This window comes from Astyanax mexicanus, chromosome 9, assembly GCF_023375975.1.
Source record: "Astyanax mexicanus isolate ESR-SI-001 chromosome 9, AstMex3_surface, whole genome shotgun sequence".
In the NCBI taxonomy this organism is placed as follows: Eukaryota; Metazoa; Chordata; class Actinopteri; order Characiformes; family Acestrorhamphidae; genus Astyanax; species Astyanax mexicanus.
This window is the reverse complement of record NC_064416.1, coordinates 2,835,539-2,851,661: the sequence shown is the minus strand read 5'-3', so window position 1 is coordinate 2,851,661 and position 16,123 is coordinate 2,835,539. Positions and strand designations below refer to the sequence as shown.

The following is a 16,123-nucleotide window of genomic DNA, read 5'->3' as shown; positions in this document are numbered from 1 at the left end:
TTTCTCTCTTTCCTTCCTTTTATTTCCTTTATCTCCTTCTATCTAAATATTTTCTTTCTCTATTTAATTCTTTGTTTCCTTCTGTCTCCCTGTTTTTCTTTTTTTTCTTTCTTTCTCCTCTTCTCTTTCTGTCTTGTTCTCTTTCACTCTCCCTCTCTTTCTTCCTTTATTTCTCTCTTTCCTTCACATCTTTCTATCTTACTATTTTCTTTCTCTCTTTAATTCTTTGTTTCCTTCTCTCTCTCCCTCTTTCTCCTTTTTTTTCTTTCTTCCTCCATTTTCTACCTCTTTCTCTCTCCCTTTCTCTTTCTTTCCTCCTTCCTCCTTCTATCTAAATATTTTCTTTCTCTCTTTAATTCTTTGTTTCCTTCTCTGTCTCCCTGTTTTTTTTCTTTCTTTCTCCATTTTTCTTTCTTTCTTTGGTCTTACATTTTCTTTCTCTCTCTTTCACCCCCCCTTACTTTTTCTTTATTTCCCTTTTCTTTCTCTTGTTCTTCTTTCTTTCTCTCTCTCTTTTTCCTTCTTTGGTCTTACATTTTCTTTATCTCTTTTTCGTTCCCCTCTTACCTTTTCTTTCTTTCTCTTTTCTTTCTCTTGTTCTCTTTTTTCTTGCCTTCTCTCTCTCCTTGTTTCTTTCTTTCCTCCTCTATTTTTCTTTCCTTTTCTTTCTCTTGCATTCTTTTTTTCTCTCTCTCATCCTCTTTCTTTCTTCTTTCTCTCTTTCTCTTTCTCTCTCATTCACACACTCACTAAACGAGGGTTAGACAGGTTCAGAAATCACCACTGCATTCTCAGAAGTGAGCAGATCACCATGGAAACAGCCAATCAAAAGGACATTACAAATCACATCATGAGAGCCAGGATTGAATGAGGTGGGCGGAGCCTCAGACTTATTGACAACTGCATCAGCCTGTCAGGAGGGAGGGAGGCGTAGCCTTTAGCAACAAAACCAGCTATATCAAATTCTTACTGACTTTGGCAGCTCCCGTCTCTTTACCACCCGGAGTGTCAGGCCTGAAAACAAAAAACAGAGAAGAAGAATTGTAAGAGATTATTTAACTTTGTAGTTTTGTAATTACAGACTGTAGTCCTTCTGTTTTATTTGTAGTGTATACTTGCAGTGATTAGCACTGATTAGCATGGTGGTGGTGTATGAGTTGGAGTGGATTTTTACTTTCTGGACCTGGACTCTACCCACCGCTGTGTGTGAGTAACTATAGGTTTAAATAGGATCTCCGGTGGATTTAGCGTTTAACAGAGACTAAGACTAGATCAGTGGCTGAACTGCACTTAGCAGGGCATTATTACACATGTTGTGCCCCACCTTGCTAATCAGGGCCATGAAATGTCTTTACATATTGTGATATAATTTTATTTAACCTCTATCCCCTCTACTGAAGGCCCTTCATAAATGTATTTGAATCAATAAATCAATCAATCAATCAATCTTTATAAGAAAGTAAGTGATGGAAATGAAATAAAATAAAAGTAAAATAGAAAATCTATGCAACATGCAGGTTTTTACAGTGCTTTTCCCACTCTCTTTCTTTCTCTTTCTCTATCTTTCTTGTCTTTCTTTTTTCTTTCGCTCTCTCCTTTTTCTTTTTCTTGATAAACAAAATATGAACACAGAAATGAAGAAGTAAAAAATTAAGTAGCTAAAATAACACTAAGATTATAAAGAAAGTAAGTGATGGAAGTATAATCTGTGCTACATGCAGTTATGTACAATGTTTCCCTCTCTTCCTCTCTCTCTCTCAATTTCTCTCTTTCTTTCTCTCTCTTTTCTTTCACAGTTTCTATTTTCTTTCTCTTTCTCTTTTTTCTCTAGAATAATAAAATATAAACACAAAGAAATAGAGAAATAGTAAAAAAAATAGCTAAAATAAAGATTTTAAAGAAAGTAAATGAAGAAAATAAAATAAAAATAAAACAGAAGATGCATTTGGTATAATCTGTGCAACATGCAGTTATTTACAGTGTTTCTAATGCATTCAGTAACTAATGTATTTTATACTTTTACTGGACTCACTTTCTCAGCTTGTCAGAAAGAGCATTGGCGGCGGGCTGGGCTGATCGGGAGGAAGGGGAGGGGCTGCTGCTGGCAGGAAGTGAGCGGGAGGGGCTCGGGCTGCTGCTGACTCCTCCCCTCCTGTAACCAGAACTCCGCCCACCTTGGCGACTGCGGTCAGCTGAGCGAGAGCGAGATCGAGACCTGAGGACGGAGAGCAGTTGGGGCTTGAGGAACAGCAGAGAAAGCAGAGTGACTTCATTTCCCTGCTTTAATGTACCTTCCTGAGGCCTGAGGAAACACCAGCCTGCCTGCGGTTAACTCCTCACAGGTTAAGGTGTTGAGTGTAAAGTGCATTAATACAGTGTGGTCATCACAGGGGAAACTGATATTAACATGTAGAATCTGCATTTTAACACACATACGAAAACAGAGATAGCAGTAAAACTTAAAATAGCCTTAAAACTATGGAATAGAGGGAAGAAAGTAGTTTGGTTTGGGAATTGGGTGATGTATGGGTTTAGAAACGGGGCAAAAAGAAGGGCAGATGGTTGGAAATGACCACGATTAGGGTTTATTGTCTCTTTAACAGTTTCCTAGATTACCTGGATCGTCTGCGTGCTGTGTAGTTCCTCCCCCTGTCCCTGTCCCGGTCTCTGTCCCTGTCTCTGTCCCGGTCTGTGGATCTGGAGCGTGTGTATTCGTAGCGTCTCCTAGAGTTGCTGCCGCCTCTACGCTGCCGTGACCTGGAGTCCGAGCGTCGGCGCGAGCGTGACCGGGAACGCGACCGGCGGCCGCGGCTGTCCCTGTCCCTGCCGCTGCGTCCTCGCCGACTCCTCCGGGACCGGGAAGACGAACGGGAGGAACGGCGTGAGGAAGAGCGTGAGGAATACGAGGAGCGGCTGGAGGAAGAGCGCCTCCTGCTGGATAGAGACAAAAATACCAACACGCGATGTCATTATGGATGGAGATGCTGATAGAGCCCAAACTCTTGCTCACTACAAACCACGACCGACAAATGCTAACGCTAAAGCTACAGGCTGGCATACTGGGCATCAGCTTGGCTTAGTCTGGACAGAAGTGCAGTAGGAAGGTGTGATTTTCCCAAATCTCCAAAACTGTGTTTTTTAGGTTTTAACCCAGGTTTTAAAAGAATATTTCAGCATTTTCAGCCTAATCTGTATCACAGAAACTGTGGAAGCATGCTAAAGTAAGGTCTGGGAAATTAACCGAACTAAATTAATTGAAACTGACCTTCAGAACCTCTTATTTTACATAATTATTAGAGCAAAATTTTGGCAAGAACTTGAGGATATGATACAAATCACGATACAGGTCATACAATTCAATATATCACAATATATTCTTATACTGTAAACGAGGCGAAATACAATAACAGTCAAAACTCATTCAAACTATAAAGAAAACCGTATTTATTTAGCAAACAAAAAAAAGTGTTAAACAAACCAGAATATGTTTTATATTCTACACTTACATCTCTGCTGGATTTTCTCAGTCAGTTTTACGAGGTAGAGTCACCTGGAATTCAGGCTTTCAGTTAACAGCTGTGCTGAACTCATCAAGAGTTAATTACTTGAATTTCTTGTCTCTTAATAAAGTGTTTGAGAGCATCAGTTAAAGTAAAGTAGTGAAGAGGTAGAGTTACAGGTATACAGTGAATAGTGAATATTTGAGTAATGTTCTAATCCAGGTTATGAGAAACAACAAATACTAAACTAAATAAAGAAAATAAATACTTAAAAGAAATAATGAAAGTTGGTCAATCTGAAAAGAAGAATTTCAAAAGCTTTGAAAGTATCCTCAATTTCAGTAAAAAAAAAAAAAAAAAAAATTATGATGGAACTGGCCCTCATCAGGACAGCAACAGGAAAGGAGGAGCAAGAGTTCTCTGTTGTACAGGATAGGTTTATCAGAGTTACCAGCTTCAGAAACCACAAGTTTGTAAAAGCTTCTTCACAGAGTAATTTGGTTTGTTTAACACTTTTTTTAAGCTACTACACGATTCCTTATGTGTTCCTTCATAATCTGATAGATCACTTCACTATTCATTTACTATGCAGAAAAAATATTATTTTATATTATATGTTTATTTACAGTATACACAGCAGCTGTGCTATTTGTATTACAAATAAATACTGAAACATATTGCTTACTAGAGTCATTTATCATCATTTATCGAGAGAAAGCAAACAATTAACACATTCAGACCTGAATTATTTCCTGTTATGGGAATAACATGTAAGAATACCATTGTTTTTTTGAAATGCACAGAAAAAAAGGCTAATATTTTACTAAATAATTTATACAGCAAATAAACTGAACTAACTAAAATTTTAAATTATTTATTTATTTTCTTTGTATTGGAAGCCTGTGTGTAATATTTTTTTTTTGTATTTCATAAATAAAAGTGTTCTGAATCAGTGTAAATTAGAAAAAAATTAGATGTTAGTTCTACAGTTTTTCCAGTGCAGTGGGCGGGGCCAAGCTACTGTTTCATTGGTTTATACACTTGTTTATTGGCTGCTTCAGGGTCTATTCTGATAAACATCGGCTCTCAAATAGAGTTAATAGTGTTTTGTGCAACAAAACATTTAAAAATAAATAAATAAATAAATAAATAAATAAAAACATGATTTCCACTATAAAGAATGCAGGGTCTAAAAGGGTTAATCGTGATATTGATCTGAGGTCACATCGCCCAGCACTAACTAAAAATCCTGAAGATACACAGAGGTCAGGTCACAAAATGCTGAATTATTCCTTTATTCTGGGGCAGAAATTATAGAATTATGTATCTGTGCTCTGATTATTCCCTGCTTTATTAAAGCTCTGCTACAGTTCCTGTGACTGTCTGTGAGATATTACTCAGAAATCAACACACAGATATGAATGACAGGAGAAAACATCCAACGAAAAGCCAGGGGGAGAGCAGGAAGTGCAAGTTACCGACCGGGAGCCCCTGCTATGACCTGCAGGGTTGGAGGGAGCGTGGCTGGACTGTGCAGCTGACGGGGCTTGTGGTGGAGCGGCGCCCTCCTCGTCGCTGCCCCCGAAGCTGGTGATGAAGGTGATCTTATCGTTTCCTGGAGTTCGGGAGCGAGAGCGGGACTCTGAGCTCGACTCTGACTGGGGCCTGAAAGACGGGATGAGGATGAAGAGAAAAATAAGAAGAAAAAAGAAGAATGACATTAATCAGATAAGGAAATTCTTTAATTAATGATTTAAAGCACAATTGGTAACACTTCACAATAAGAGTCCCAAATATTAGTGCTTATAACAGTAAGTTAAACATTATTAATCATTACTACATTTGGTACCACTTTAAAATAAGACTCTCTTTATAAAGGGTTTATAAATGGTTTACAATTAGTAGTATTATTAATGGTTACTAATAAGGTTGTAAATGCCTTAAAAATCATTAATACTCAGTTATAACACATACGTAGAAAGGGCAACAATGACCTGTTGTTTGCCAAATAGTGAACCCACAGCCATCTATACTGTTGTCCTTTCTACATATGTGTTATAACTGATTGTTAATGATTTTTAAGGCATTTACAACCTAATTAGTAACCATTAATAAACTAATTGTAAACCATTTATAAACCCTTTATAAAGGTAGTCTTATTTCAAAGTGGTACCCTAGATTTTAATGAATGTTGTAAATAATAATGAATTGACATTGAATAATAAAAATGCTGTAATTCCGTGGCAAGTACTGTTAATTTACGTAAACCATCAAGCAATGTCTTGGCGCTGATCTAGCAACTACGTAGCAACACCCTAGCAACCACCTTGGAAACCAATACGTTATAGCTACCAGCTATCAAATCTACTCCTTTTATTTAAGCTAATCTGCTGATAACACGCAGTTTAATCTGATATATTAGCCAAATAACGCTAAACAAAAGCTGTCTCTGCTGCTCCATGCTGTTAACACAATGAGCGCAGTATGTGCAGCATTCACTGCTCACAGCTGGCTGACTCACACAGTTACTACGTGCACATCTGCGCTGCTTGTCCCTTTGAAAACACTGTTCAAAAGCGCAGTGGTAAATTTTCAGTGTTCAGTGTTAAAGCAGCTTCACACTGCTATAGATACAGATATACAGATATAGATGCTAAAACACAGAATCTTCTCACTATATTTACTGTCTTGCTCCCGCTCCAGACAGCTCTGACCAATCAGAGGAGACTCTGATGTGCTGGCGTGGTTTATTGGTGCGCATTTTGGTGCGTTTAGGTTTTTATGCCTGTGTGAAACCAAACCAAACAGAGGGAGAAACTGAAGCTCCAAATAAACACAAATGAACTCATCAGCTGATCTGGATCATAGAAACTTTCACTTTAACTACAGGTGTGAACACGCCCTGACTCGGCTTCCTGTACTTGATCTGAAAGTTGGAATTATCTAGAAAAGTGTTTCACACTGCAGAAGAACAGGACCATGATTCAGTAGATCCAGACCGAGAACACCTCTTTGCTTAGACAATGGTTCACGCCCCCTTTTACTCATCTTTCTTTGGTACTACAACTAAAAGTACAACTAAGAAAAATATCTGAACAGACGTCAGATTGTGTTATTATTAGAACAGATGAGCAGAAGGTCAGAAGCACTCACCGTTTGTAGGGGTCATAGGTTGGACTGTCTCTTCTGGCATAACTGAAATGAATGAATGAATGGATGGAATAAACCAACAAATATTAGAAAATCACATCAGAACACATCAAAGTGCTGTAGATCTCTTTGATGTTTGGTATGATGAGGTGGTAATGCTTTACCTGGGTGGGCTGATCTGCCTGCCTTTCATATACTTCTCCCGAAACTCTCGCCTCTGTCTGCGGGAGCGCCGGCCCTGAGACACACACACACACACACACACACACACACACACACACACAAAAAGAGAGATACAATCTAACACCCAATGATCACATGCCAACCACACATATATTATATATAAACATAAACTACTAAAAGGGGCCTCAACAGTCACTCTATAACACAGTAACCGGTCCAGTTCTCACCGAGTACATGGCCTTCTCGGCCTCCAGCGCTTTGGCATGTTTTATGGCCTCCACTTCCTCCTTGTCCTTTCTCAACATCCTGCCACAAAGACGTGTCGGTTATTCAGCTAGCCACAGATGCTCGGTTGCATTTTCCCTCCATTATATCTATCTGTCATCAATAATTTAGATTAGCTTCCTGTCTTGGTGCACTGCACATTTCAGAGCAACTGCTCCTCTAACGCACCTTATTTCACTGATGCAAAGTCTACTTAATCAATTAACAGAAGGGATGCACCGAATATTTGGCAACTAAAACTGGTCTGCTGAAAATGCCAAAAAAATGCATGTGTGAAATTAATTCATGATTAGAATAGGTGTACTAAGTTAAATATATAATTAGAATAGCACTGCTGAGGTAAATGTATGATTAGAATAGCAGTACTGAGGGAAATGTATGTTTAGAACAGTACTATTGATGTTAATATTCTGATTAGAACAGCAGTGTTGAGGTCAATGTATAATAAGAACAGAACTGCTGAGATAAATGTATATTAAAGACCAGAACTGCTGAGGTAAACGTCTGATTAGAACAGCAAAGCTGAGGTAAACTCATAATTAGAACAGCATTGCTGAGATAAATGTAAGAGTAGAATAGCAGTGCTGAGGTAAATGTATGTTTAGAACAGCAGTGCTAAGATAATTGCCTGATTAGAATAGCAGTGTTTAGGTAAATGTATAATTAGAATAGTAACACTGCTGAGCTAAATGTATGATTAGAATAGCACTGCTGAGGTAAATGTCCTATTGGAATAGCAGGGCTAAGGTAAATGTACAATTAGAATAGCAGGGCTGAGGTAAATGCATGTTTAGAACAGTACTATTGAAGCTAATATTCTGATTAGAACAGCAGTGTTGAGGTAAATGTATAATAAGAACAGAACTGCTAAGGTAAACCTATGATTAGAACACTGCTGAGCTAAATGTATGATAAGAATAGCACTGCTGAGGTAAATATATAATTGGAATAGCAAGGCTAAGGTAAATGTACAATTAGAATAGCAGGGCTAAGGTAAATGTACACTTAAATAGTAGTACTGAGGTAAATGTATGTTTAGAACAGCAGTACTGAGGTAAATGTATAATTAGAAAAGCAGGATTGATGTAAAAGTACGGTCAGAATTGCACTGGGAAGGTAAATGCAACAAAAATATGCTTCGATCTTCAGCAAAATGTTTCATTTTGTTTGGTTTTGTCCAAAAAAATTAGTTTGGTGCATCCCTAATTAACAGGTGTGTAAAATGCTGATTTAGACAAAAGCTGATGAAAAACACACCAGACAAAATCTCCCTCCGCCATGCCGTAAGGTGTGGCCATCTTGTTCAGGTCCAACACCTGCTCTGGATTCAGTTCATCAACATCCACTTCAACATCTACAGAACAAACAGAGTAAAAACAAAGCACAAAGGACAGTTAAAAGTTAGACATTAAAAATTAAAATAAAATTAAATGTAAAACTGTTAAAGTCAAATGAGCGCTGGATGTTAATCTACACAGATGTACCCTACTAAAAACTGTTTTATTTGGGTGAGTATAGTGCCTTTGTTCATTTACAGTAATCTTAGATTCCTGAATTTCTCCAGCACTAAGGCTGAAGCATTAGCATTAGCGGCTATTGCCGCCTGATAACGCTAAACTGAGGAACCCTGAGTGTTCCGGTAAACTAGAGCGATATTAGCTAGCGGTTCGTCCCATGTAGCTTGTTTTAACACAGTAAACATGCAGACTACAGTCTGATATACTACCATCTGAATGACAAAAGAGCTAGCATGGTTAGCAGCTAATGCTAATGCTGCACCAGATGCTAGCCTTGGTTAGCAGCAGGCTACAGTCTGATATCGTGCTTAGTGACTAATGCTAATGCTGCTCCAGCAGTGCTAGTCAGGGTTAGCAGCAGGCTACAGTCTGATATACTCCCATCTGAACTACGAAAGACATAGTGAGGTTAGCGGCTAATGCTAATGCTTCTCCAGCAGTGCCAGCCGGGGTTAGCAGCAGGCTACAGTCCGATATACTCCCCTTAGAACGACGAAAGAGCTACCACGGTTAGTGGGTAATGCTAATACTGCTCCAGTCTCAGTGCTGGAGAACTAAACTAAAGATTTTTAGGAAAATTAAAGGATAAGTGCGACTTATAGTGCGCCAAAAAAAAAAAAAAAAAAAAAAAAAAAAAAAAAAAAAAAAAAAAGTAAATTGTTTGGTCTGGAAATTTGGACTTTTCAGTATGGGTACAACAGGTTACACTAGTGGTGTATGTGCCGTATCTACTGTAACTGTAGATTAACCCATATTTATAAACAGAAATAAAAAAGAATCCAATGAAAATGTGTTACTCTGTCCTCATACTGCAAACAAACTGAGTGAGAAGAAAAAAAAACAAGCAAAATATGAGACACACCTATATCAGGGATGACCTCGTCCTCCTCAGACTCGCTGTTCTCAGAGTTGTCCTCGTCTCCTTTGTCCGACTGTGCATCAGATTCAGTCACGGTGCTGTCCTCGTACGTGTAGCCGATCTGAGCCTTCTTTTCTGCAAGCCTAAACAAAGAAAAAAGCAAAACATCTTTAACTACATCTACATCTGATGTTCTTTACTCACATTCATGCAAACACAAACATGCTACAACATAAAAATATAGACTTATAGACTGAAGCTATAAATATTCTAGATTTAGGTGTCCATACGTGTCAATGGGTGTGTTTATATGCTCTTAATAATCTGATACCGCAGAAAAGAACTGCAGAGATTGTCAGTAATCTAATTAATGAGTTTACATGGGGTAATCAGTTTTAATAGCCACGTTTACATGCTGCCAGATAATCAGTTAATATTCCGACTAATAGCTCATTTAGAACAGAACACGTCCTTGTATATGCCTCAATTGGAGTTGTCCAATAGAGGCCATTTCGAATACAATTCCTATCCGACTGAATAAGGTGGATGTTACTTTAAATAATCTGTTAAATAGAAGAATAATAATAGCAGTGCTGTGGTAAACGTATGATTAGAATAGCACTGCTGAGGAAAATGTATGATTAGAACAGCACTACTGAAATAAATCTTTCGGCTAAATGCTTCATTTTGTTTGAGTGAGACAGAACAAGAGGGAGAGACAACGCTAGACAGCGAGAGACAGAACCAGAGGTAGAAACAGTGTGAATGAGACAGTGCGACAGTAATTGACAGATAGCGCAAATGATCGAGAGACAGAATGAAAGAGGGAGAGAGAACCAGCGAGCCAGGGACAGAACGAGAGACGGAGAGACAGAGCGAATGAGCGAGAGACAGAACGAGAGAGGGAGAGACAGCGCAATTGAGTAAGAAACAATGCGAGTAAGAGACAAAACAAAAGAGGGTGAGACAGCGCTAGTGAGCGAGACACAGAATGAGAGGGGGACAGATAGTGCGAGTGAGAGGGAGACAGAACGAGAGAGAGAGAGAGAGAGAGAGAGAGAGAGAGAGAGAGAGAGAGCGCATGCGAAAGAGAAACAGAACGAGAGAGAGAGAGAGAGGGCGAGAGGGAGAGACAGTGCGAGTGAGCCAGAGACAGATTGAAAGAGGGAGAAAGCGAGCCAAAGACAGAACGAGAGAGGGAGAGAAAGTGTGAATGAACCAGAGATAGAACGAGAGAGGGAGAGACAATGCAGGTGAATGAAAAACAGTGTGAGAGCTAGAGACAGAATAAGAGAGAGGGAGAGACAGCGCGAGTAAGAGAAAGACAGCACAAGTGAGAGAGCAGGAGAGATAAGTGTACACAAACCCATTCACCAATCATAACCATAATCATAATAATAATAATAATAATAATAATAATTATTATTATTATAATTATGCATAAACATTGCATCTTCAATATAGCAATGGTTAGTCATTTAATTATTCCTATTATTGGCATTACTACCAACACTACTGCATTTAAAAGGACCTGTCATTTTTTATACAGCCTTATAATCAGAACATATAAGCACACACAGTTTATCAATCCATCACATTACAATGGACTTACTTTTTCTTCTCGTCCTCGTTTGGTTTCTGCAGGCCACCGTACAGCTCATCCACGTAGATCTGGTACAAACACTGCTCCTCAGAGACTGCAAACAGGACGACGTTACGAATTAATCAACAAATTAAACACCTGGATTCATCATTCAGTTATTAATTCTAATGAAGACACAGCTGTACCAATGATACCAATGATTTGGTACCTATTAATCGTATTTTTTGTGTAGGGAATTATAAGGCGCACCATCAATGAACGTCTATTTTCTGGTCTATTTTCATACATAAGGTGCACAGTACTATAAGGAGCTTTAAGGGACACTAGTGAGGATGCCTATTTCGAAGTGAGCAAGGGTGTCGACATATTTCCCTTCTAATGGGGAAGCTGGGGGAGGTGCCTAAGTAAACAAAACTGTAATTCTTAAAACTGTTTATTTGGGATAAAAGAGTAAAACGCTACTGTTTATTTACAGTAAGCTTGATTTCCAATATTTTGTCTAAGGACGAGTTTTCAGTGAATTTTATCCAGCACTAAGGCTGGGTGCAGCAGCATTAGCATTAGTCGCTAACCTCAGCGCTAGCGGAACTTAAGAAACCCTGAGAAAGACTGAGAAACCCTGAGTGTTTCGGTAGATGCCCTGCACTTTCAGCTAGCAGTTTGACGCACATAGCTTAAACATGCAGATTACAGTCCAATTTACTCGCCTCTGAACGGCGAAAGAGCTAGCACTGCGGTTAGCGGTTAATGCCTATGCTGCTGCACCCAGCCTTAGTGCTGGAGAACTTCACTAAACTTCCTTAATACCTGACTGGTTAAATTCATAAATAAGGAGCACCGGATTATAAAACGCACTGATGATTTTTCAGAAAATAAAAAAATTTAAAGTGCGACCTACAGTCTGAAAAATACGGTAGTTTAGCATATCTCGTGGAGCCCCACAAGGTTTAACTGTAGGTCCTATAAAACTGATTTTTAATTACGACAGCATGGTCCTTATGAGATATGAGCTAACATACAGGTTTTAATGAAATCATTCCCACTGAAATCTATTCTTTCACAACGTTTGATAGACTTGTGATAATTAGCCAAGATGTGACTGTCCTTCTATTGAGCCATTACTAAGCTGTGCATATCCAGAAATTTGATCTGGCTAGTTGTTTATTAAAAGAGATTGTATTTTAAGTTGTTACTCACTGTTTGCAAAGTCATTCTGCACCAGACCCCTGTATCGCTCATAATTACACTTTCTCTCTTCAGACTCCTGCTCAGGGGTGCTGCAGTAGAAACATTAAAGTCAGCATAGTTTACATAAAACAGAATTATAACATTACACTTTACTAAACATTAATATATTAGAATTTAGGAGATTTTAGCAGGTAGTAAAAAAGCAATAACTAAAAAGTGGCTGAGTAAAGAATCCCCAACTCTTTCTGATTGGGTTGAAATTGTTCAGGAGATTTATGTCATGGAGAAAATGACGTTTCAATAAGACAATCAGCTAAAAGATTTAAAACATACTGGAGAAACTGGAAATCCTACCTGGCTCTGAGCTGATTTACTTCATTGATTCATAAATGGAAATTCACATTTTAGACCTCCATTTGTTTTGTGTCTTCACATGATTTGCCTTTACTTCTTTGTCTACTTAATATAAATATATGTATAGCATTTAAATGTCCCTTTGAAGACCCTTGTCAAATGCCTGATCTGCCTTCTCTGTTGTTTTTGTTTGTTTGTTTGTTCTTTGCATGTTAAAAGACAATTAAAAAAAAGAATTTAGGAAATTTGATTAAAAAAATAAAATAACGCAGGATAATTTCTTTGTAAGAAGAATAGGACCCTATAATTTCCTAGGTGCAAAGAACACAGACAGAATCACAAAACTGAGGAACAATTTAGATATAAATCCTCCACTGCCTGCTGGGAAACACATGGCTGAGGTACTCACAGTAACATTATTTTTTCATATTAAGATCATTAAATGAGAGAAAGAAGTACAATTTAAAATCCACCGTAATTTGTGCTAAAAATAAGTAAATTCTTACAAAATAAAGCTTAGCTGAACACCCAACAGGTTAAAAAGAACTCATCCACAATCCAACTACAGCACTAAACACCTGCTTCTACAATCACAACAATAATCTAATGATATAATATGAATCATTTTATTCATTGAGTGTTTATGTTTTGATGTTATAAGAACTTTTAACATGTAAATACACTTTTATAGAACATCAACTTATAAATTGTGAATACTTTAGAATTTAAAGGCATTACTAATTAAAAAATGAGATTTGCTGGTATTAGACAATAAGTTACAAATTGCACTTTTATTTCTAATTAGAAAATATATTTTAAAATCCTTAATGTATGTTACTTTGCTATTGCTAAATATAAGTGCACCAGTTTAAATATATATGAACTTTTTAAAAAACCTTACAACAATGAATCACGAAAAAAGAAACGCTGAAAAAAAAGAAAGAAAACGAGTTGTCCCCCTGTCACAGGGGGACGTAGGGCCCTCGCACAACAGCGCAAATCGTACCGGGCCAAACCGAGAAACCGGTAAAAGTAATTTTAAGGTCTTATTGAGTGTGCCAATTTTCAAGAGTTTTCTATCCTGTTAAACATGTGAAATATCCATTTAAAATACAGGTGGCGCTTTAGCGCTGTTAAAATACATGTATTTGAAATTCTAATTCTACATCAAACAACAGCCTTAGATAAGCAGGCCAGTCAAATTTTGTGAGTTTTTCTTCATTATAACCTCCTCAAAACACCTAGCATTACCTAGGTTTTCACCTCCTGTTTTGATGTGGCATCTCACAAATTCAACCATCTGCCATTTCGTCCTCGTTTGAGATATCGACTATTCCTTCACAATTTATCATCAGATATGTTCAATATTTATTTTTACCAAATATCAAGAGAATTCAACAAAATTTGCTAGGAGTAGTTTGACAACATACACAAAAAAATGTATGTAAAATGCAGATATTTCAAAATGGCCGACTTCCTGTTGGGCGGAGTCAGTCCTACCAATGCTGAAAATGTGTGTAATGATGTCTTTTGTGTTTTTGCCAAGTTTCATGAATTTTCAATAATCTGTTTTCTGACCGTGTCATGGTTTCACTTTGGTTTAGTGTTGCGTCTCTAGTGAATCAATTGCTCGCCATTGGGTCACCGTTTTACCGATCAACTAATCCTTTGGCAGTTATCATCAAATATGTCTGTTGTTCATTTACAGTGAAATAAGAGGTAATCTGACAAAGACTTTAGGAGCAGTTTAAATTAGTTTGTGAAAAATGTGTAAAAATATTACAAATTCCAATATGGCCGACTTCCTGTGGGGCGGAGCTAATACAAGCCAATTGCAAATATGTGCAGGGTCATACTATCTACGATCCTACCAAAAGTTGAGAAGATTAGACAAATTTTGACACATCCACAGCTAATTTATTAAACGAACCAATTAGGGGGCGCTGTAGAGTCTGCTAGCTATACATGAAAAAATTGTCAAAATATTTGTAAAGTGTTTTTAGGTCTTATGCAATCTGTCAATTTTCAAGAGGTTTTGAGCATTCCCGTAATGTCAAATATGCATTGAAACCTAGGTGGCGCTATAGAGCCAATGAAATACGTATACAAGAAATTTTAATTTCAGATGAAAGTACTGCTTAAATCAAGCAGGCCTGTAAATTTTTGAGAGTTTTCATCCTTTTTAACCTCCTCAAACACCTACCAACACCAGAATGTATTCACTTCCTGTTTTAACGGGGCATCTCAAGCAATTCAACTGTCCGCCATTTCGTCCTCGTTTAAGATATCGACTATTCCTTCGCAATTTATCATCACGGATGGTAGTAGTTTTTTGCTGACAAATATCAAGAGTATTCAACAAATTCCCTAGGAGGAGTTCGACAAAGTATGCAAAAAATGTGTGTAAAATGCACATATTTCAAAATGGCCGACTTCCTGTTGGGCGGAGTCAATCATTCCAATACTAAAAACGTGTCTTATGATGTCTCTTGTGTTTTTACCAAGTTTCATGATTTTTCAATCATCTGTTTTATGACCGTGTCATGGTTTCACTTTGGTCTAGTGTTGCGTCTCCATTAAATTAATTGTCCGCCATTACGTCATTGTTTCAGCTATCGACTATTCCTTCGCAATTTATCACCATGTATGTCTGGAGCCTATCCACACCAAATTTAGAGGTAATATGACAAAGACTCTAGGAGGAGTTTGAATCAGTTCGTGAAAAATGTGTAAAAATTCCACAAATTTCAAAATGGCCGACTTCCTGTTGGGCAGAGCTAGTACAAGCCAATGGGTAATATGTGCGGGATGATAGTTTCTATGTTGTTGCCAAAAATCGAGAATATTGGAGAAATTTTGAGACAGCTACAGCTAATTTAATGGCCTAAACAAAATAGGGGGCGCTGTAGAGTCCTCTAGCTACACATGAGAAAAACGACAAAATATTCCTAAATCATTTCAAAGACTTATTGAATCTGCCAATCATCAAGAGGCTGAGAGCTTTTTATAAATATGATATAAAATAGGTGGCGCTAGAGAGCTGATGAAAGACGAATTTACGAAATTCCAACTTATGGTCAAAGTATGGCCAAGGCCAAATAGCTCTGTAAAATTTTAGGAGTTTTCAAACATCCTAACCACTCCGAAACCCAGCGGGAAACTTTTTATTTTGCAACTTCCTGTCAAAATGGCCGACTTCCTGTTGGGCGGAGTCAAATAAAACCTAGTGATTCTTGTTGTTTATGAGGAGGTCAATGAGCGTACCAAAGTTGGTGCACGTTGGACAAACTTCATCCCGGCCACTGCCGACGTTTGGGGGCGCTATAGAGCTCCTGAACAACGCCAAAGTCCAGCCTCTATGGAACTTTAAAATTTTCACCGAGCTTGAGGTCTGTGCCAAAATGCGTGAGTTTTCGAGTATCGGAAATGCCTCAAAAATGGACGCAAAGAGGCAGAATAATAATAACGAGTTGTCCCCCTGTCA

At 37.9% G+C, this 16,123-nt stretch overlaps 1 protein-coding gene across 5 annotated transcripts in view; it reads right to left on the bottom strand.

The window, feature by feature from the left end:
* The window catches only part of LOC103044492 (CLK4-associating serine/arginine rich protein), a 61,092-nt gene that overhangs the window by 21,153 nt on the left and 23,816 nt on the right, over positions 1-16,123 (bottom strand). For 3 of the 5 annotated variants that reach the window (XM_049483761.1, XM_049483763.1, XM_049483762.1), the window contains exons 5-15: positions 12,295-12,374; positions 11,107-11,191; positions 9,498-9,637; positions 8,376-8,472; positions 7,061-7,139; positions 6,815-6,888; positions 6,654-6,695; positions 4,983-5,165; positions 2,617-2,934; positions 2,033-2,215; positions 975-1,014 (exon numbers count right to left, since the gene is read on the bottom strand). In XM_049483761.1, the coding sequence (XP_049339718.1) occupies positions 975-1,014; positions 2,033-2,215; positions 2,617-2,934; positions 4,983-5,165; positions 6,654-6,695; positions 6,815-6,888; positions 7,061-7,139; positions 8,376-8,472; positions 9,498-9,637; positions 11,107-11,191; positions 12,295-12,374 (1,321 nt within the window). Of the gene's footprint in view, positions 1-970; positions 1,015-2,032; positions 2,216-2,616; positions 2,935-4,982; positions 5,166-6,653; positions 6,696-6,814; positions 6,889-7,060; positions 7,140-8,375; positions 8,473-9,497; positions 9,638-11,106; positions 11,192-12,294; positions 12,375-16,123 lie in introns of all 5 variants that reach the window. The other 2 variants (XR_007440780.1, XM_049483764.1) reach the window with 1 other exon arrangement.